General features: G+C 37.0%; 1 protein-coding gene across 1 annotated transcript in view; it reads right to left on the bottom strand.

Annotated features, from left to right (window-relative positions):
• The window catches only part of LOC133534648 (cadherin-86C), a 139,810-nt gene that overhangs the window by 5,273 nt on the left and 111,672 nt on the right, over positions 1-22,865 (bottom strand). The window contains 9 exon segments of the mRNA XM_061873855.1: positions 38-389; positions 476-1,061; positions 1,224-1,467; positions 1,554-1,746; positions 12,263-12,527; positions 12,684-12,809; positions 15,044-15,127; positions 19,925-20,169; positions 21,137-21,330. Coding sequence (XP_061729839.1) covers positions 38-389; positions 476-1,061; positions 1,224-1,467; positions 1,554-1,746; positions 12,263-12,527; positions 12,684-12,809; positions 15,044-15,127; positions 19,925-20,169; positions 21,137-21,326 — 2,285 coding nt within the window. The 5' untranslated portion in view covers positions 21,327-21,330.

Raw genomic sequence — 22,865 nt, 5'->3', positions numbered from 1 at the left:
TGAATTGTACAATTTTAAATGCTTTATCATAACTTACTTTTTTTGACTAGATGGATGAACGTTTGGATCTGTTATTCCATTATCGTAACCTTTATAAGGTTTAATTTCAATAATAGTGACTTTTCCTCCTGACAATGTACTTAAAAGTTCCTCTAGTTTCTGCCTATCAGGGTTTGCTCCTGGAACTATGAAGGACATTGTCTTGGTCTTGCTTTCTGGAGGATATATTTTCACTGTAGTGGATGAAGATAACCTTGGGATGCCTAAGTCGTGTGCACCGATCATTAGGACGTAATTCTCACTCTCTTGTTCATCATCAAACTGTCGCTTTTGTCGATGAACATTTTGTTTCTTTGTTCTTTTTAAGGCACCAAGTAGATACATTTCGCCTGTAATATAAAACATTAACCACTTTAATTGAGAACAATGAATAAAAGCATAAAATGTGGTGTATTATTCATAAACCAGTTAATACCTGTTTCTTCATTAACTGCAAATTTGCCGTCGTTATTTCCTTGCAAAATTTCATATCTTACTACATTATTTGGTGGTTCTGCATCTTTGTCAACTGCCTTGACGAATGCCGTTGACGTGAAGTTATTTAAACTTGGGGATAGTACGAATTCATATAATGATCTTTCAAATTCTGGTGGGTTATCATTAACATCTAGTAACTTAATAATTAATGGCACTGTTATTCTTAAACCTACGCCTTCATTATCTCTAGCCTCTACTAAAAAATGCAAGTCTGGCATCGCCTCACGGTCGAAGCCGTGGTTGTTTGTCGCAACCGTAATAACTCCTGATATAGGATCCAGGTTTAGCGACGTATTTAAATATCCTAATATGGCAGTGTATTGGATCTTTCCAAATGCTCCTGTATCGACGTCATCAGCAGCGACTTGTACAACACTCGTTCCAGCGGTTACATTTTCATATATTTCCACCTCATATGATGCCGCTAGGAAAACTGGATGGTTATCGTTTACGTCATTTAAATAGACGGTAACGTTTGCTGTCGCTGTTAAATTCGTTGCTGGACCAAGTTCCTGTGCTACAATCTGAAAATTAAAATGAGTAACAAATTTCAATTATTTTAAGTACTAGTATGTTTAAGTATAATAACCGTCTACCCGTTATGTTTGTCTTAATATTATCAAGAATACACTGATGGACTTTAAATAGGCTTATAAAAACCTACACGTTAACTGTAATTGTCATACCTGAAACACAACAGACTTGCGGGCCTCAAAATCCAACATGGTGTTATCCCGAACTTTTATGATGAAAGGCGCATGTCGCTCAGCGACTGTCGGCGATATCTCGAACGTTCCGTTGTTGTTAACCAACGATAGCGAGAACACACCATTCTTGCCAGCGTCATTGTCGTTCACTTGCGGGATGTACGGATCGTTGAAAGTTAAGGCTGTCCCTTGGGGTGCGTTCTCGTCCAAGTATGTCACGTAACTGGAAGTAAAACAGTTTTTTTTAAAGAATTTAAGTAGCTTTATCTATGGCGCTCAACAAAAATCGTCAATAAACATGACACTTACAACTGGTTTTCGAAGTACGGCGGAGAGTTTTCACGCTCCGGCAGTATAAAGGCCAGCTGCACGGTCGAAGACATAGCCTCGGGTTCCTCCCTGGACAGCCGAACCTCTTCAGCCACGACAGTGAGTAGGATGGGTGCGCCTGCGTGAGAAATTGCTGCGATGTCCTCGATCGGACGCTCTAAGGTTACCTCGCCTGGAAATAAAAGTAAATTGATATATTCATTATTTTCAAAATTATTATGATTTTGTAAGCCTATACTTACAAAATCATAATAATTACTTATGTTGCAATCAACATAGTCGTATTTAATTCACAAATTTGTCTTTCTGAATCAGAAATTTAAATGAAATCAATTTATTCCAGTAACTCAATCACATTTTGGATAAAATTAAAATCAAATTGACCCAAAATAACAGGATCTCAGGCAAATACGATAAAAACCATTAATTTCTAATAAAACTACGAATTCAACACAATATTCCGACTTCCATCCCTATACATTTACGCTTGATTGTCATTCAACAATATTGAACACATTGCTGCTGTACAAGTTACATAATTGCAAAGCCAAAAGTTTACGCTGCAATGTAAATGAAACAACGACGACGCCGCAATGAAATGAGGGTAGAAAACGTAACACTCGGTGACGAATTGTCTCATAGTGCATAGTACGTAGGCTGATTGGTCAGTGATGTGCACCATACCGCGTATCGAAAAATCGGAATCGATACATTTTAATCAGTTGATGTTAAAAATAAATTTAAATGAAACATATGGATGGATGTAATGTTTTTAATGTCTATACTTATTATAAATTATTTTATTACACAAAATAATTAAATCATACATTATGTTTAAGACTGTGTCATTGATATGTGTGCTTACATTGTAGGCACGTGTGTCAGGTCAGGTTTTGATATGTTTTATATATTATTTATTCATAAATTTCCAAGTGATCCCGAAATTCAGAGCATAGAATACCTATGGTTGAAAACAAAAGAAGTATACGCCTTTGTACAGACACTTCCGTATGACGGAATTGGCCGCATTACCTACAGTCTAACTATGTTTACCACTACATTTTTGCAAATAAGTATATTTTTATCATTGACTTCCATTAAAAAGTATTCAAAATATTTATAGTTAATAAGTTTACTGAGAACTTTAGGACAATGTAAGCGTTTATCAAAATAACATATGTACTTATATCTCAATCTAAACATTTGAATAAATATGCTATCGATACATTACCATAAGTGATAAATATTTTAAATAATAATTATTAACAATGAATCGGAATATGTATTCAATTAATATTTTTATTATTTTATGGACAATAGTTTAATATCGATATCACTATGTCTCCGGCCTAGTCTCTCGGCGCAATCACTTGCGCTTTGTGTGGGTTAAAGAACTTGCGACAGGCGATCTCCTTATAATTATATATCTGTGAACAGGGTAATGGTAAATCACGTTTATCAATGCTTCAATGGGGTTGGCCGGTCGAAGTATTAAACAGATGGCGCCATCATAGCTTGCCCTGTCAATCCCTAGAATTGTGTCAAATTCTTGTTTTTTTTTTGGAATTTTGTGACCTGGATTCCAGTACTTTAAGCCAAATCTCATAGAACAAAACTAGAGACAGGGGCAAGCTATGATGGCGCCATCTATGCAAACCTTTGACAGTTGCCAACCCCATTGCAACCTATGTTCATTCGAAAATATAAGTATAATAAAAGAGAATTTGGAATAGAGGTGGATGGTCAAAGAAAACTTTGTAGTCACAATAAATTTACTGCAATCTTTCGACACGATTAAAACTTTCAGAACTTCATTTTCATTTGACTTTGATCCTTATTCTTTCACTGATATGTATTACATTCGTTAAACACATTTACAACTGTAAGAATGTACGGAATGCGCGCCATCTATGAGCTAACACGAAAAGTACTGCGTTTACCGCTTCTCTAGAAGACCCATTTTCAGCTCAGAAGCCTAAATAATAGCGCATCCCTTCTTCATGCAAGTAAGTTACGAAAAAGATTCATAGATGGCAGCACTTACAATGTTAAATCGGAGTTTTTTTTTAAACCTCAATCATTACACCTTATAAAACAAAGTCCCCCGCCGCGTCTGTCTGTGTATATGTATGTTCACGATAAACTCGAAAACTGCTGAACGGATTTTCATGTGGTTTTACACCTATTAATAGAGTGATTCTTGAGGAAGGTTTAGATGTATAATTTGTTAAGGTTTTGTTTAACCTGTGCGTAGCCGGGGCGGGTCCCTAGCTTATTGGAAAACTAACTGTCGTGTCGGTTGAAGACTAGGATTTACTCGTAGAACAATTACAAAAAAAGCCTTTAATTTGTGATTCTTAGATGTTTTCTTTAATATTTTAATGTCATCTTGTTTCGATAGTATTGGAGTCAATATTACAAGTCTCATATGATTGGTCGACATGTTTTAAATAAAATCAAATCATTATAAATATTTGTGTCAAATAAATTAAAAAAATTTCAATCACACACGGTATTTGGTAACTAGAGGCAAACCTGTAGTATAAAATGGTGTTAAAGACAGTAGCTAATGCAGGCAAGAATATTACCCTGAGCAAAGTAAGTCGAACAAAGCTACTATTCAGGTAGCGTCTTGCGTTTCATTATCCCGACTAGTTGTCACTGAGAAGAATGTAGTTCACAATTAGCATACAAAAGTGCTTCCCATGATAACCTTTCGGGCTCGTTTCTGACAACTGACGATGGCACGTCGTTAATTTGATAATGAGTGGGCCGGTACAATGCCTTACCATTACTAACCATTTGCATACCGTGATAAGGAATTGGAACTCAAAGAACCACTACGTAATACAGATGTAGTGCATTATTATTTTTCACCGTATTTTCACGAAAACTTACGAACGTGTCTTGCTATTTCACTAAGTCTCGGTACAAAAAGTACTAACATTGACTAAACTAGCATGATATATTAAATACGAACGTTTCCGAGAAAATACGTTGGAAACCAATTATGCAATTTTCATGAGTTTTGCCGATTTTTAAATAGGTTCTACCAGCTTGTGATGATCTGATGATACATGATAAATTTAGTCAATTTATGTTGGTTTAGAGCTACTTTCAAGCACTTAACGTTAAAAGGAATTGCTTATAGACACCCCAACCGACTCACAACACAATTCTGTGCCATAGCGTAAATCAACACACTAGTAATTAGAGCTACGGTAATTTGTGCGCTAACTTCCTAAATCCATTACCGTTATGCAAACGGCAGACAAAGTGCTTTGAATCTCGATTCCATTCAGTTCGTATAAGGTGTTCTGATTAATGCGATAAATTCGCGAGTATGCCTCTTCCAATATCGGGTAAGTTCCAATAGGGCTGTCCTACCCATTGTCGGTTTGTCGCTGTTGTCACAGACTAGCAGCAAAGTGCCGACAACGTCGAGTACAGTTTTACCCACTTCTAGCTTATAGATTTATGGCAATCAGTATTGTTTTATAACTGTGTGCTAATTTTCTATTAATGTCACGCTGTTGCTATTTATGGATCAATTAGGGCTTCTAAGATATATACTACAGCAGTAAAAATATCAGTCGGTACTACTATAGTTGGACCATTATAAATTGTCAGTTGAGAATAAATATATTAATATATAGATTAAGATAATGTATATAATGTAGAAAATAAGAAAAAAAACGGTGACTATGTTGTTCCACAAGTATTTAGAGCCCGCAGCGCAGACTGCTTACATCATCAGCTCAGCATTGCTACTGTTTCAAAACTATGAAATATTATTAATATTGGAATATATTCCAAATACAATATCACTTGTTATGTTTTTATATAGATACGTCAAATGAGCATACGTGGATAGATTTACTGCTTTATAAGTTTTACTTACAGAATCCGAAAGTAAAAGAAAAAAAAGTTAGGTGCCGTGTATAGTTTCTATTTTCCTCCGTGAGCTTCTACGGGTTATCGTCTTATCTATTGTTTAAAAACCGCAAAGGCGCGTGCCACTATGAAAAAATGGGCAGGCCGCATAGGTAGCGTTTATTGAATTACTACTCTATTGAGCACGGAATAAGATTCATTATGAACTAATACAGAATTCTAACAGAATAGCTGTCTGATCTCTATTGGTGCGTCTAAGGTAGGCGACTAAACGCTCTCAAACCAGCTTAACTTGTGACACTGCGATCCGAAACAAAGATACGTATTCGAAGACCTGTTTTGTTTTATGTTTTATCTCTTTAAATTAAACAACGTAAAACCACCCAAATATATTTGTGTGAAAATCCGGCCCTGTTTTTTACCTGCTCCTCGAGAAACATAACATTGCTTCCTTTGCGCTAGCTAGCCGTGCGCTCGCATTACCAGTGCAAGCGAGGTCTTCGAATACGTATCTTTGTTTCGGATCGCAGTGTCACAAGTTAAGCTGGTTTGAGAGCGTTTAGTCGCCTACCTTAGACGCACCAATAGAGATCAGACAGCTATTCTGTTAGAATTCTGTATTAGTTCATAATGAATCTTATTCCGTGCTCAATAGAGTAGTAATTCAATAAACGCTACCTATGCGGCCTGCCCATTTTTTCATAGTGGCACGCGCCTTTGCGGTTTTTAAACAATAGATAAGACGATAACCCGTAGAAGCTCACGGAGGAAAATAGAAACTAGGCAATTAACATCCCTAAGTAACGGTTTCTGCCAAGTTTGCGCGGGCGGGCGTACCTCTAGTTTGCGATTTGATAATGTTGGAGCATATATTGTGTTGTTGTGTTATATGTTGTATTGTTAGACTTTCGGCCACTTACAATATTCGGTTTAATATTTTTAAATTAAGGTAAAAGAAGGAACATAAAATTACTGGAACAATCCCTACAACTCTTTTTCTCTTCCGCATTTTATTTGAAAATTTGTCTATTATCATCTGTGTACATTTCGAGAATGTGCATATTGGTCTAATTATTTGGAAATGGTTTTAGATGCAAACTTTGTTCACACGTCTCCGGGCCTAGCACGGTAGGTCATTAAAATAATGCGAACCAACTGAAACGGTGTGTGGCGAGTGGAGCGATCTATCAGGCAATTAGCTGAAAATCGAGCCGTGTAATCACCCTATAATGGGCAGTGAAGCGATATTTTCATGTGCGGATATACATTCACAGAGCAATGAAAGCCGGTCACTTTGATCGGAAATTTCTACATAACGCCAAAGCCACCCGTTATCATTGCTGTTGAGGGTACGAAACTATAGCCTATTAACGAAACTTAAATTTGACGATTCGAGTTATTACGTTAACGGAAAAATTACACTTAACTCTATAACTCCCTTGCTTTTTTATCAATGTGCCCGTGAGTCCCGTGATATCACCACCAGTACAAAATTCGTAGGTATCACGACAAAAGTAAATATTTATTTATTTTGATATGAACTACGTATTTCCTCAATACAATAATTACTACAATTAATTCCACCCTAACATGATGAAATAAGATATATCTTTCAGAAATGATATCTGTGTGTTTTGTATATATCCGATAATTTATTTGCACCCGAAACTGTTATTTGATTGTGTTGTTAGAAAATATTTACTTAGTATACATCCATCGAGAAAGGACCATGGGTAGAAATGTCCCCACCCACCAACAGAAACAAAACATGTCTCATTCAATAGGTCTTGGCAATCTGTACCCCTAGTGTAAATAAATTCTATTTCGAAACGTGACGTACGCGTTTGCGTTTAATCTCATTTTGTATTGGATTTAGAAAGAGCGCGTCAAGCGGGACGTTTTGGATACTCAAAATCCTATACAAAATGAGACTTAACGCAAACGCGTTCGTCACGTTATGATGTCGATTAATTTACGCTACGGGTACTGATGATTTGTTACTATGACGAGGATCGCCCTATGTATGGGGTTTTCTTGGAAAACTGTATTTTGTTTTTATATATTTTTCGCTCATCCCGGTAATGTAAGTTTCTTTTCATATATATTTTTGATGTTTGTTTATTTATTTAAACTTTATTACACAAAATATATACAACAATGTACAAATGGCGGACTTAATGCAAAATAGCATTCTCTACCAGTTAACCATAGGGCTAAACAGAGATACGTAGAATTGGGGCAGAGAAAGAAATATATTGAATGAATAAAAAAAGCGGCCAAGTGCGAGTCGGACTCGCCCATGAAGGGTTCCGTACCATGTATGACGTATTAAATAAAACTCGGTGGAAGTTTGCATGATAATGTACATCATATATTTTTTTAGTATTATCATTGTGTTATTTTAGAAGTTAGAGGACACACACACACACACACACACACACACACACACACACACACACACACACACACACACACATTTTACCACTTTGGAATTGGAAGTGTCCCTCGCGCAAACTATTCAGTTTAGAAAAAAATATATATTAGAAACCTCAATATCATTTTTGAAGACCTATCCAATATACCCCACACGTATAATGGGTTTAATGAATTTCTCGTATTTTATAAGTTACAGGGGGGGGAGGAACATTTTACCACTTTGGAAGTGTCTTTCGCGCAAACTATTCAGTTTGGAAAAAATTATATTCTTTTTGCGTCAAAATCTTAATGCGGTACACAAAATACAATTTCTTACCAAGTTACAACAGTATAGTTCTTATAGTTTCGTAAAAAGTGGCTGTGGCATACGGACGGACAGACAGAGAGACATGACAAATTCATAAGGGTTCCGTTTTTGCTATTTGGCTACGGAACTCTAAAAAGCAAACAAACGGGTTTAGGGTCGGCAACGCGCATGTAACTCCTCTGGAGCTGCAGGTGTACACAGGCTACGGAGACTGCTTACCATCAAGCGGGCTGTATGCTTGTTTGTCACTGACGTATTATAAAAAAAGGTATATTTTTTTATCTGTTGTATAAGATCCTACAGCAATTGGTGTTTAGAAATAAATATTTTGCCGTGTTAGTATGTACCTAACATTTAACCCTGTAATATGCACCTAATATATTAGGTTTTTTACTTATTTTTAACTTAGGACAGATATTTGTTGAGAGTTATGCCATAAAATTAATAATTTTAAATATGTTTGATAATAAGTATGTCGCGACGTTATAATTTTACTATTTATAGACAAAGAAAAAAAAATATGACGATAATACTTACTTTATGGCTATGTTAGTCGTTAAATAATCATTTCCGTAACGCTATCTGCTCATTCAATATATTTGTACAGTATCAATATTTTTTCCAAATGGCACCCGGCTTACTAATTTAATGGTGAGGCATCTATCTATACCTGTGAGGCATCTATTCTCAAAAACATCTGTTATGAATACGAAATATCTGCAAAAACTATAGACAGAACAAGAACATTACAACAAAAAAATACAAGTTCAGAAGAAGGTGTATCTATCCAGGTTTTACCCTATTCACTTCTGTGTCGTTAAAATGGTTAAATAATTTAAATTTTAGCGAGTCATATCAGAACTCAAACAATGTAATAAGAATAAAGACGAAACTTTACAAAGGAGTGCGATCTAATTATCTTAACTACATCGTAACTAGACTGCACCGACAGTTGTGCACTACGCGAAGGAACGTTCAAAGGCCCTTTATTATGAATTAAGGTAAGGGCAAACAATGGGTAAAGGCGAGACGACGGGTTTGGTCTAATGAGCCATTATGCTGCAAGGCTGTGGCAGTAGCGGTGCTCGCCACCAATTCAGGACGTTCCTCGAATATATAGGTACGAGTAGTACTTATGGATTTCCAAACGCCGGATCGTATCGTACCTCAAACGAAATGAGATTTCTTTGGGTGCCTCACTTTGCCTTGTGTAATCTTGTGTTCCAAACAGGGTATTACGACTTTGTATTTTTTCTAATAAATAAGTTTAGGGTCTACATTTTTACTACATGATAAGTTTTTAGTATTGTTAGTTAGTAGTTTAAACTTAAGTCAAAATCTAAATTACTAAATTATAGAACGATAGTAGACATTAACAGTGAACATTTTATACATATTTACAAAGTTAATTTTAGATTAAAAACTGGTTCTAAATAACAACAGAAGACTACCACAACGCGCAGATCTATAAAGCCTTGACACTGACATATTCGCTAACGTCTGCGTTCTGCGTTACTTACTTTTTATATATCTTGCTCCCACTAATATGCCAGTATGAACGAGATGCATAGAAAGTAAGTTACGCTCACGCTAGCGAATATGCCAGTGTCAGCCTGTCAGGTCAGTGTCAAACTTGTGGTAAGACTGGTAAGGCTACCGATTCTAACCATTATTATAAATGTGAATATTTGTATAGGTATTTGCTTATGTAGATTTTCCGATGTTTATTCCTCAATCAGGCAAAACAGAACATATATTATCTTACTCATATAGTTTTGGATAAATTTTCCCCTTAGCGGGTGCGGGTACTTTAGAATAACGGCTAGTATAACGACGAACGACGTCTACGTGTATTATATATTTAGTAGGAGGCGTGGTAGCAATAAAATACTTCTCTTCTTCTTTCGTATGCTATCGTAAGTAACATTTTGGCAGTTCACAACATCAGTGTTAAAGCATAGGTACCAAGCTGAAGATCAGAATTAGAATGGTTTGACTTTTCATAAAATAAAATATAATAGGTATTTAGTCCTGGAGCCCAATTTTAACTTACATTTTGATGTCTTAATGATATCGAAATGATGCCACTTTCTTATCGTTCCGCTCGTACTTGGCCAAACATGTACTGGCGCGAGCGAGACGCATGGGCGCACTATAATAAAATTACACCACTTAGATATCAAAATGTAAGTTTATATTGGCCCCCTAAGGTCTAAGATCCCAGCAAGATTCTCAAGTAAAGTCGACCTTCACTGATCTATTAACTGGATGAAAATTGTATTTAATCAAATAAAATATGTTCCTGAACATATACCAATAGGGTTGCCTAAAAATATGATCATGGCTATTTTTAATAAAAAATTAATAAATACATGTATCGAATTTCACTGACTTGTGTTAACCCAACGAACTAAGTTCCAAAAGAAATTATACAACATACACAATATGCATCAAATAGGTTGCTTATCTTTTTCTGGTTCCTATTTATTCAGAATCTATCTATCTCAGATCCAGTGAAGGTCGACCTTAATTCGGGATCCTCTATTATCCCAATTTGAAAAAAAAGGACGTATTACGACATTTGAAGACAATCCGTTGTTTATTAAGGTAAAGATAGTTTTATTTCGCATAAAACGCATAATAAATTTAATTAAACCGTGACCCAACTACAAAAGTAGCTTCCATCTGGGTTAATTATTGTTTGTGTTTGGTCTTCACACTGTTGTTTTAATTACGGAGGCAGGAAGTCAAACGAAAGTTTTAATGCAAAGCGTTGATTTTGAAATCACTTTCAGGACTTCCCATTAATGCCTTAACCATAATGACAACAGCTGCTATTTAGCTATTAATTGTCTAACTAAATGACGAAAGTTTGCCTGCGAAAGTTGAAGCCGTAAAGAAGTTTTTGTTAAACGAGCGCGAACTAAATCTGATAGTGTTTAATAACAGCGAAGTGGGTCAGATGGCTACCAGGGCTATAGCAAGGCTGTTGGAGTGGCGATAACAAAGTAGGATATCCTACGGAAGCCGCCGGACGTAAGACGGACGCGCTGATGTAATCAGGCTAAAAATGAAAACTACTCTAGTTTGGTGGTACTTTGATGGAATCCAGGTAGCACGAGTAGATTACATATATAAGCGTACTTTGTTTGCCATTTCGATAACGGAATCCTAAAAATGCGACGTGAAAGTACTCGTACTGTGTAGGTACTTTGGGCTGATTTTTTTACTTAATGCTAAAATAACCACTATAGAACACCAACATAATTTTTGTTCAGGTCAAGACTGTAACAACAATGAGTTGTTTTTGGTCCGTGAATTTAAGGAAAATTCAGAAGTAAAGGAAATAAGGTCGTTAAAAAGGCAATAACCCCTTGCTTGCGTGAATGAAAAATCTTTGCGTGAATACAACACAACCGAATGAACGGGGCAGCGCGTGGGTTAATAATCCTTCTTAGCCAGTTACGCAAATGTTTACCCAAAGAGGGTTCTAAAAACGGTGCACTTAGCCTTATATATAATAAGTGTTTGCAGAGGTTCAAGTATTTCAATAACGTGGGGCTTTTAGTAGGCAGTTATTAAATTAGCTCACTATGGCTACTATAACTACTACTAATTGTGTATCATTTAACTTTCAACCCTACCTTTCCAAAATTATCTTTAATTATTATAACATTATCCAAAATTATTATAACGTTATTCGTCAACTAGTAGTTTTTTAGCAAGGAATGTGTTGATATATGTATCACCTCGTTTTGCATATGTATGAACTATTGTCATTTTGCCTATTTAAGTCAAACATCCATTAGGCAGATAGCGGCAACGGCTTGCAAAATTCCTCCTCTCTGCTTAGCTTACATATATACCTGCCTTTAAAAATGCGTACTCCATTCCTTCACTATTTTACTAATGGACGTTGGGATTTATTCCGATTTACTGCGAAGCTTTCGACCCGAGTTAAATAACTGTTGACACTAATACCCTTGATTGCATCCGACAGAAGTTGAGAGCTGCTGAATCCGAAAGTCAATTAGTGAGTTTATTTGCTTACCAGTAGTTTCGTTGATGTTGAAGAACGGTGTAAAGGGATTGCCCTCTGATACGAGTCCGTATCTGATCTGCCTCGGAGCCCCTTTGTCACCATCTTCAGCCCGCACCTTCACCACGACGTCGCCGGGAGTGACCTGGCGCGGCAGGTGCGTGATAGGAGGAGCCGACGTGAACACGGGAGGCATATCCTGGACGTCCTGGATTACTACCACTACCTCCAAACTGGCAATATTTCGCGTGTCTTTCCCTATCTCCACGTATGGGTCCTGCAAATCATGCGCAACATTACGACCAATGACTATAAATCCACATTTCATTTGACACGAATGGTTCGAAAATAGCTTAACGGAATTGGATTTAAAACGTAATTAAGTCTAACCAGGTGATTAAGCTGAATATTTTCGTATAATTGCATTCCTTACCACGGCTAATAGTGTCAAGTGGTACATAGACTGTGCCTCGAAGTCCAGTGGCCCGACGAGGAATATCTGACCCTCAGTGTTTTCAGTGGAGACGCGGCGCTGTCGAATCGCGAACAGAGGTGATCCCTGTGGGAAAAAGGATCGTTAAGAAAAAAATAGGTAATTGCGGCAAAAGAACGAGCTTGCCCAGATAATAGACGGACCGCTTTAAAATTACAGTACCTACACGTAAGGACACGTTCTCCATTATTATAGCATTTAAGTGGCCGGTAAAGCGACCTCAGGTTACGGGTGCCTAGCCATTCTCCACGGACTGTGAGAAATTTAACACGCCTTGAGTCTTCTTAATGCCTGGTAATTGTGCAACATCATCAACGCGGCTGCCGCGCGGCTGTCCGACCCTTCTCATTGCACACAATGGAATCCTGGAATCCTAGCGAAACCTTAAGAATTGCCATGATTGAATGTAAATTACGGTAATTTTAAGCACATTACTCCTTAAAATATGTACTTTTTAGATATCTTATGTACAATTTAAAATCAACATTTTTAAGGGTACTAGGGTATTTCTACCTATTAGATAGGTACAGTAAACTGATGTTTACGGTCATGTATTACCGCGTTATATAGCGTGTATTTATAATACGACCACATAATCAAAGGGTTACATAGTTAGTTTAGGCTTTAATTAACCCAATTTCAGGTTTTATAAAAAAATTGTCAACTTTTATTTTTCCGTATAATATAATTCAGCAAGCAATGTATCACTATAAGTAGATCGTGTCATTTACGAAAACGCGTGCCTTGACTCGCATTGTCATGTTATTAAAGGTTAGATTTAACAAATCTGCCTTTCATCGTGGATAACATGAACTAAACTTTGTTTTAACTCAAAACGTCGCATTAAGGACCCGACGTCACAACTGTCACAATAAGTGATCACGATGTACGAAAACATTGCCACTCGAAAAATTTACCAAAATGAAATGTGGTTAAAAGTAAATCCAAATTTTCTTTTCGAATCATTTCATACCAATACCACTAAAACCTACGTCTCGTTCAAGTTTGTGGTTATAACAAAAATACACGCTGTATATAATAAAGTTGTTATACTTTTTATAAATGAATGTTACTTTTATTTCTATGGTTTTACATCTGCTCACGAATATTTAAAAAAATTCAAACTACTGTCCGTTTACCTATGTATGTACTTATCTTGTGGGTACCATTATACTAGCCTTTTACTTTTTCCGACGTTTAAAACCAGTTAAATTGCACGTTACATGAATACTAGCTTTAGTTACACACGCCATCTATAATGAAATCCCATGTATATTTAAAAATGGAAAACCGAATTTTCATTGTACCGCTTAACCCAAGCGCTAATTACGACACGTTGTCGTTTTGCCTCTACGAAGCATTTCCACTACATACCGGGAAACCTATGCTGTCGGCTATGACGTAGTGCTACGACCGTAGCTCAGCGGTGAATGTGTAACACATATCGGGTAATCCAATTGGATAATTCCTAGAAGAGGGAATTGATTACATCTACATGTGCAGCGGGTGCATAACTGCATACCTAATTTGCCTAACGTCGGCGCATGCCACGCTACTAAAATTGTAAAATGAAATTTACGGGATCCGTCAGCGCGATACTGGTGGAAATAGGCCTTCATCGCGAAACCTCATTACGTGGTTATAGCGACGCGTATCAAACAAGGAACTGCGAAGCGAAAAAGTCATTAGACGCCTAATCATCGCCTCGTATCACGTCTCATTATTTGCGTAATGAACCGCGTTTGTAGTGTTCTCGGCTGTACCTAAATGATCATTCGAGTTTACACCAGGAACAGTTACCGATATAAATTAAAATGAATATATTTATCTATCACCTAAACTTTGCATTATTTTGTAAATATTAGATTTAGATTAGTTTGGTAAGGATACAAGGATAATTGAATTAAAGGATTTACTGAAAATAATGCGATGTATATAATTAATACCGGTCGTTAGTTTGATTTATTAATCCCCATTATTTTTACTATTCGAAATAATAAAAGCCCCCAAAATGTTATATTAATATGTGGGAATGGTGATTTTTTTAGCTATATTATGTATTCCACACAATATATGGAACGGCAAATATCCTTTTGTGACTGCAGGGATGCTTCCATGGTAAAATTTGTTCAGTGTTACATACATACACCGCACCGTATGATACACATTTACCTCGCAGAGTACGGCTTAAAGTGTTAATTAAAACCCTATAAATTAATTAACACCCTATTTATACATAGCTCACTTTTCATTAGCTCACGAAAGGATTAAGTACGATTAAAGGTCCTTGTAGAACTTACCCATAATTCCAGTTCCAAAGGCTTCGGCGACAGAGGGTTCTTCCTCGCGATCACGAACTCCAGGTCCGTGCCACGCTTTGCGTCCTGCAAAAGAAATTTCCTAAAGAAATAAATTACGAACGCAGCGAATAGGAATATCTATTATTAGCCGGATTAAATATAGACTTCCGGAGTAAAAAGTAAAAGTAGCGCTTTGAAATGGAAGATTTATTACGAGTAAGACGGTTTAACAAGGTAGATCCTCCTTTTTAGTATAAAGGTGTCATTCGGATGTCAACTGTAGCTGCATGACTGTTACTGCTGTGGCGTTAAACCGTCGCCTGTATCTATCATTACCTTGCTAAAATGAGGCACGGACATACCGTCACGAACGTAATGCAGCGGCGAGCGTTACCCATAAAGTAGTAAGGAAATTGACAAATACAGCGCCCGCGTTGAGGCCGCAGCAGTAATGTCGCAACCGTAATGCAGCTGCAGTTGCCATCTGAACGTAACCTTTAAATCACGGCCTTTATATTCATTTTCTGAACGCACTTTTTTCTGTGTGCCCAGTGGCGGATTAACCGAACAGCAGAAAAAGCATATGCTAAGGGCCCCGCGCCTAAGGGGGGCCCCGCGCTCCGACCCTGACCATGCGATTTCGGCACGCGGAACCGGCCAAGTTCAAGTAGAACTCGCACTCCGCGGATCCTGTACTACCACATTTTATTTACAATGTCTTTTTCAGTAACAATTTTGATCAATTATTATTATTTGTTATTATCCTGTCTATTTTTCTTTACGACGATACCAAATTTAAAGATTTTTTAGGCTTACGCAAAGACCGAGAGCTGAGTTTAGCATAAAACCTAAGGTGCAGAGTATCTCAAACTATTGTGCATGGCTAAGCTGCAGGAAACAGCAGAGCGCGGAAACGAACAAAAGAACAAAAAAACATAGTAGTGAAAAGCAAGGAAGGATGATTTTATTTATTAATTATTATTTCAAATAACAAATTGCACCTTATAGCTAATGCCTAATGATGATCACCTTTGAGCCCGTAGGAGGCCAAAGGACGCGCTCCTCTACAGCTGGCCGGGCGCCCAAAATATGCCGAGTTGCTGCAAAGCCGTGATACATATGATCTAATTGTCAAAATGTTATAAAAAGAAAACAGCGGGGCCCCTATGCAGGGCTTTGCATTCGCATAGGCCGGATGTAAAGCCCTACATAGGGCCCGATACCCAAAGCATCCCAGCAAGTCGCACTTTCGAGCAAGAACTAAGGCCGAGCAGCAGGCGAGCCGAGATCACATTGGTTCAATTCCAAACTCTGTTCTCCTACATTCAGCCTTTGCATGGTGTCGCGCCGCGATAGAACGCTACGGGCCTCCACCCTCCACCCTTATACGGAGCTCGGCTTACGGCCTCGTTCACACTCTGGCATTGGTTTCATTCTAGGCTCTGCTTTCCTGCAGCTTGGCCTTCAGCTTCGCACGGGAACGCTACAAAATCGTGTGGTCCGGATATTCAGTTCGTGGGGCTCAGCCTTTGGCCTTGTTTTTTGGCTCACTTAGCTATTAGGTCCGACTCACTTGTCACCTATTTTTACAAGCTTTTATTAAACTTCATAATATTGATGTTGTTAAACAGTATCCCTACATGCTTTTATTTAACGTGCAATACTCGTAAGTTGTTTTCAAAACCTGCAAACCATCTGCAAACGATTTTTTGACCATTTGTCAAAATTTGGCAAAATCGACCTGATCTGATGATGAAAACCGAAGGTAAGGAGGAAACCTATATAAAAGAAAGGAACTGTGATAAAATAACACACCTTCATTAAGATCAGGCTCTTTTAAAATGGCTGAATAAAAAAATTAAAAAATCGGAATTCCTTCAAATTAATATATAGGAAAACACTCCGGATTTTGAATGACATCATATACCTATAGTTCGTGTCATCCACGAAGACGCGCCCCGCTCTTCTTCCTAATCGCTTATAGTACAAATCTGCAACTTTTTGCCAATGTAGTAGTTAATATGTCTACTAATTAATGTGTATAGACAGAACTACTATACTAGTAAAAGGTTGCATACCACACTTGTAGGTACTATAGGCGATTGGGAGGAGGAGTAGGGCGCGTCTTTGTGGATGACACGAACTACAAACACAAAATAAAAAACATTTCTTGTGTAGGGGCTCCGTTAATTTTTCTTTTTATTTTATATTTATTATTGTTACCATTCAGTCAAAAAAGGCTAAACGGGGGCTATTACTCGTAGTAAGTATCATTTACATTACATTACAAGCATAAGGGAGTAACCTTTGCAGCGCTTTGTACGTCTTTTTAGTAAGAATTGAGAAGATTTTTTGCAATAATCCAAAAGATATTAAACCGATCATTTTCGCTATAGTTTTCATTGAAAGTATTTATTAAGCGTTTGTTTCACGATTTTTTTCGTATTTTTTTGGGCCTATGGTTCAAAAGAAGGGGGGGGGGGGGGGGCACGTATTTTTTTCTTTCGGAGCGATTATTTCCGATAATAATAACTTTATTTAAAAAAAGTTTTTGGAGACTGTTATTCGTTTTGAAAGACCTTATCCAACCATACGCCACATTGCACTAAAGGGTCAAAACAAAAAAAAAACAAAGAATTTTTTTTGTATGGGAGGTACCCTAATTTTTTTTATAGTTTTTATTTTACCCGTTCTGTCGCAATGCATGATTTATGTATTCATGCCAAATTACAGCTATCTAGCACTAAAGATGACGGAGCAAACCCTCGGACAGACGGACATGGTGAAACTACTTATTATATAAGGGTTTCTAGGTGACTACAAAACCCTAAAAAATACACTGCATAACATGTTCAAAGCTAATAGAAAACGAGTGGACAAAAATTAAGACATCGTAAAAATGTTGTGATGGTACTGAATCCTCAGGGTGCGAGTCCGACTCGCACTTATTCATTTCATTCATCAAACCAGGGGGCCCCGCGATCTTTTGTGCTAAGGGCCCCGCGCCTTCTTAATCCGCCCCTGTGTGTGCCTGTACTTTCGCTATAAAGTAGACAAGTAAACTAGAATGTCGTGACGCCATTTTTACTAACATAACTAAGCGATATTTTGGGGATTTTTTTAAATACCTTTTATCTATTTATAACTTTTTATGTAAGTATTTATCTTTTAAAATACTTAACCTGAAATAGCGGCCAAGATCGTGCGTAGCACACATGGTACAGTTCGCTATTAGCAAACAAGCAGAAAACCTCATTCACATTTTCCAGGGTGTATTTTAAAAGCTTTATCAATCATTATTTCTCAAAAAATTATATCTGTTTATATATCTTGCTTCTCGCTGGTGTTCACGGTTGTTGAAGTTTGAAGGGGTCTTTCAGGTATCTTGAACCAATCCCAAAATACCAGTTTGAAGTTTATATTGAAGTTATTTGCCATAAGTCTACTTCCACATTTTTTACTACATTTCAAATAGGTAACTATTCTGATAGTGTACCAGTAATTATCACCTAATCAAATTGAAGCCAGGTCAGAACACAGTTTGCGTAAACTTTTTTTTAATTAGTTGAAACGTATTGTGTTCTTAAACTTAACGCTTTTCATGATGCGTGACAGTTAATAGAGAGTTAATTTAAGGGGGGAGGGTGCGTTCGTCATCATCATCAATCACATCACATCAGGCTGACGCCGGCTCATTTGAGCCATGCTCTTGTACGGTAATCGCACCAGGTGCCTTGAACACTGCTACTAGATATGAGGAGATATAATATATTATTAGGATTTCGTTATCAACCATTAATCAATGAAGTCTAAAAAATGAATTGTAGAGCATTCCATAAAGTTTTTATACAAGGAAAAATAAAACAGCACAAAACAAGGTAAGCAAGTTTTCAAAGAGGATTTAATATGGTTTACTTAGACAAAATAAGTTAGTAAGTAACTTTAAAATATCTCTTGTCTCGTATCTTAGTTCAATTTAAATGTCTCATCACTATAACTTAGCAATTTCTGATACTAATTTGACGCGAAACATTTCGTAATTGTATCTAGGGTAACCCTTATAATCTCATTATTCACTCTGTCTGCGGCTCTTTTAATTTACACCAACGCAGACGAAATTAAATAAGCCTTGAACTTACCTCGACAACCGGGATTAAGGAAAATGCGATAAAACATAGGAGAGGCAAAAAAAAGTAAATTCGCAATAATGCGAGGAGAAGATTAATTATTTTAATTGAAATTATTTAATATAATCAAGTGTAGCAAACAATTACAATCGGTATCCTATTCAGTCTTTAAGAAAACTTTTGGGGGAAAAACGTATACAGTGTTTAAATTCAACACGGGCGAATATTTCAACGGTTGTTAGATTAGGACCTTATATTGAGATAAATTTTGCTTCGAAATACAACAGAAATATTAACCATGCAAAATATTTCGGGCCACAATGTAAAGCACATAACTTACGAGATACGATATTTTTAAAGTAACTGTCAACGCTTATTGGCAGTTAATATAAAAAGCTCATATCTCGTAATAACATGTCATATTACGTCATGTTATGTCTCGTAATGTTTGCGGTACATTGCTGCTCAGTACATTTTCAAGAATACGGGGTCATAATTAAGTGTCACTTAAAAAAGCTCTTAATTAATGGTTACACGGATAAATTCTATACCTGGTATATTTTATCACCCGAATCGGATTTACACACTGTATACATTAAGTACCGTACGTTGGGTCCAACTTTAGGTCAGTACCTACTACAGCTATGGTTCCCATGTTGAACTCGTAATTAATTATCAATACCTATCAACCTTCTTTTTCTGTTTTGTATGGTAAATTACATACTCGGTCGTCAGGGAGTTAATTATCACTTACCTCAGGCACCAAGACGATAGGTGGCTGGTGCGGGAATATGGTGTCCCTCGGGGTGGTCGCATTGGTCCCGGTGATGGAACAGGCGATCCTGCTGCTGCGGCCCCTGGTGTTCCTCACGGACAGCCTGAAGTCCACGTAGCGCCCGGGCTCAAGTCGCCGGAGGAGGATCACGTTGGCTTGGCACACGGAGTTGTAGCGGGTGCATGGCAACGTCTCGACGCCGATGTCCAAACGGCCCATTTGACCTGCGATTAAACAAATGAAATTTAAGACGCCAAGAAGCTATTATATACGCTAAAAATTAAATGTGGGAGTGGTTTAACTATAATAATATTATTGCCTACTTACATAACGTATGCAAACCATGCAAGCATTTAAAATTCTCAACTTGATGTTTTTGTGAATTGACATTGTTCGCAATGCATCTCGCTCGTAGTAATAATATATATTGGTGCACATATACACTGCGACAAATGTCAGATAAATATCAAATAATGTTGAGATTTTTACCGTTCCAATGCCGTTTTTGACGGACGAGATACTAAACCGCTCTGGTGTGACGCTGCATGACGCTTTCATTGATAGTGCGACACAACAAAATTAGGAGTGACTGGAATTGAGTAGAAAGCGGGCGGAGGTAACGGGAAAACAAAGGTTTGATTGATAGTAATTGAAAGTGCTTTGTTTTAACAGTTTATCAAACGTTTTCTGGTTGAAGTAATTGCGATATTATTTCGTTTTGCGGGATGGTTTAATGCCCAAAAATATGTTGTTTTATTTACTGAGGCATATTATTAATAATACTAATAAAACATTTTGAACTAAACACGGTTTGTGTTAGTAAAATGATTGTAGTTTTATTTTTTAATGACTTTATACAAAAAGTGTACCTAATTCAGCAACAAATATATTTTGGGTCAACCTGTATTTATATTATTCAGTATATTCTCATATTCAGTAGAGATTAATACACTAAGTATATTAAGACTAGCCCAGACTTAGCAAAATAAAAACCCCTGCTTTAGACCTGTTCGTCCCTTTGTATTTGTGCCTCTCCCTTAAATTATGTGGTAGTTAAAAAGCACCTCGTACGCCACCTTGACGTCTCGCTTAGCCTACGTGAGAAGGCGCGGCCCATTCATATCAAACTTTTTCTCTAGAGTTCCTGTTTGATGCGAATATCGAATAACCCATATGAAATCAACTGCTCACCTATCAGCTCAAAGTGCAGCGGGTAATCGAAGTCGGGATCGGAGGCGCGCACCCTGTAGATGACGGAGCCGACGGCTGCGTCCGCCGGCACTAGCACGAGCCGCATCAGCGTGGTCGGGTCGAACACCGGCTCGCCACCCAGCGCGCCCCATGCTAGGCACGTCAACACCAGTGCCCAGCGCCAGGTCATCCTGCTGACAAATATATTGGATGTAAGGTTTTATTTATAGCCTTAGCATTTAACAGTAGCTGTATTGTATTAATTTTATTTTAACATGTGTAACTGTTTTATTTCTTTATTATCAGCAGCCCAAGGTTATTTATGTATTTTAACTAACTTCAAGAAAGAGAAGGTTCTTAAGTATCGGTAAAGACGAATAGCTGATGAGAACCACAGATTGATTGCTTATTAGAATATTTTGCGCAGCCAGTTCTTTTTTTATATTATTAGTCATCAGATCAGTATAAACAAATAAGCGGTATACAGTGAGTAAGTCTAACAAGGGCGATTGATTAAACCAGACATAATAGAATGTATCCATGTAATCATTAATTGAGTAGTAAGACCTTTTATTAAGTTACACTTAATTATGACACCGTAATTTGTTTCTGTAAATTTACCAAGAAGCAATGTACTGCAAACATTGTGATATGTCTCATAACATGGCATTACATTGCGTGATACGATATATAGTAGTATAACACTATAAAAAGCTTTTATCTCGGAACTTGTGTTATTGCTTTACATAGCGGGCCTAATTATTTTGTATGGTTAATATTTTAATTGTATTTCTAAGCAAAATGTATGCCAGTATACCTTATTTTTCTTTCTTTCTTAATTTACATGTGTTCCGTCAGGTACTTATTTATTTATATTACTTGTTTGACAGTGATAGAGCACGCGAAATGTCAAACTTATTACTTTGGGTGTAAGCCTGTCCGCTTTTCTAAGTTCAAGTACATACGTACGTACGTATTCATTTAAAATTCGTCTACGCTAACTTTGCTTAAGCTAAACGATTTGAACAGAACAAAGTAAGGAAGTCTCATTAAGAGGAAAGAGGATGCCCGTTTCTCCATACAAACGCAGTCCCTTATTGTAAAAATTGTTTTTTCATTATTGTAAAAATTAGGAGCGAACAACTTATTTCATACAATTTGTTTCAATGCTGCTAACTATTGTAATAAATAAAAAATCCAAAAAATCAAACATAAGGGCATAGCTGTGGTTGATGTACAAGTAATTGTGTCCAAATATTTTTAATACTGTTAATATCCAGAGAGGAAAATGAGGACTACGTTTGTATGAAAAGGCGATTTCGCGCGGGTCCTCCACTTTTGTCTTAACAACGTCATATTTTCATGGACATTTGACATTAATGATGAAATGGCCACATTCCGTCATTGTAAATCCCATGCAGAGTTAACTTGGTCCGACTTTAGTACACTATATGTACTATGGAACTTCTATGAATACTTTACATTTTCCCCTCATTTATTGGGGACAAACTTTTTTTATGAGATCATGCCTATCAAAACACAAGTTTTAAGGCAAAACATTGGTAAAAGCAAATTAATAGCTTAATTTCTACATAAACAAGGTCGAATTCGAAACACGATTATCTTGTCGCTCTTCAGTCGATTCTATTCAACATCTCAAACAACAAGCATTAAAAAAGTTATTATTATTACAATGCCGACGACATGGATCTAAGGGATTTCAAAGAAA

The sequence above is a fragment of the Cydia pomonella genome, chromosome 2 (assembly GCF_033807575.1).
Source record: "Cydia pomonella isolate Wapato2018A chromosome 2, ilCydPomo1, whole genome shotgun sequence".
Classification (NCBI taxonomy): domain Eukaryota; kingdom Metazoa; phylum Arthropoda; class Insecta; order Lepidoptera; family Tortricidae; genus Cydia; species Cydia pomonella.
The sequence above is the reverse complement of the archived record's forward strand: the minus strand, read 5'-3'. Positions and strand labels throughout refer to the sequence as shown.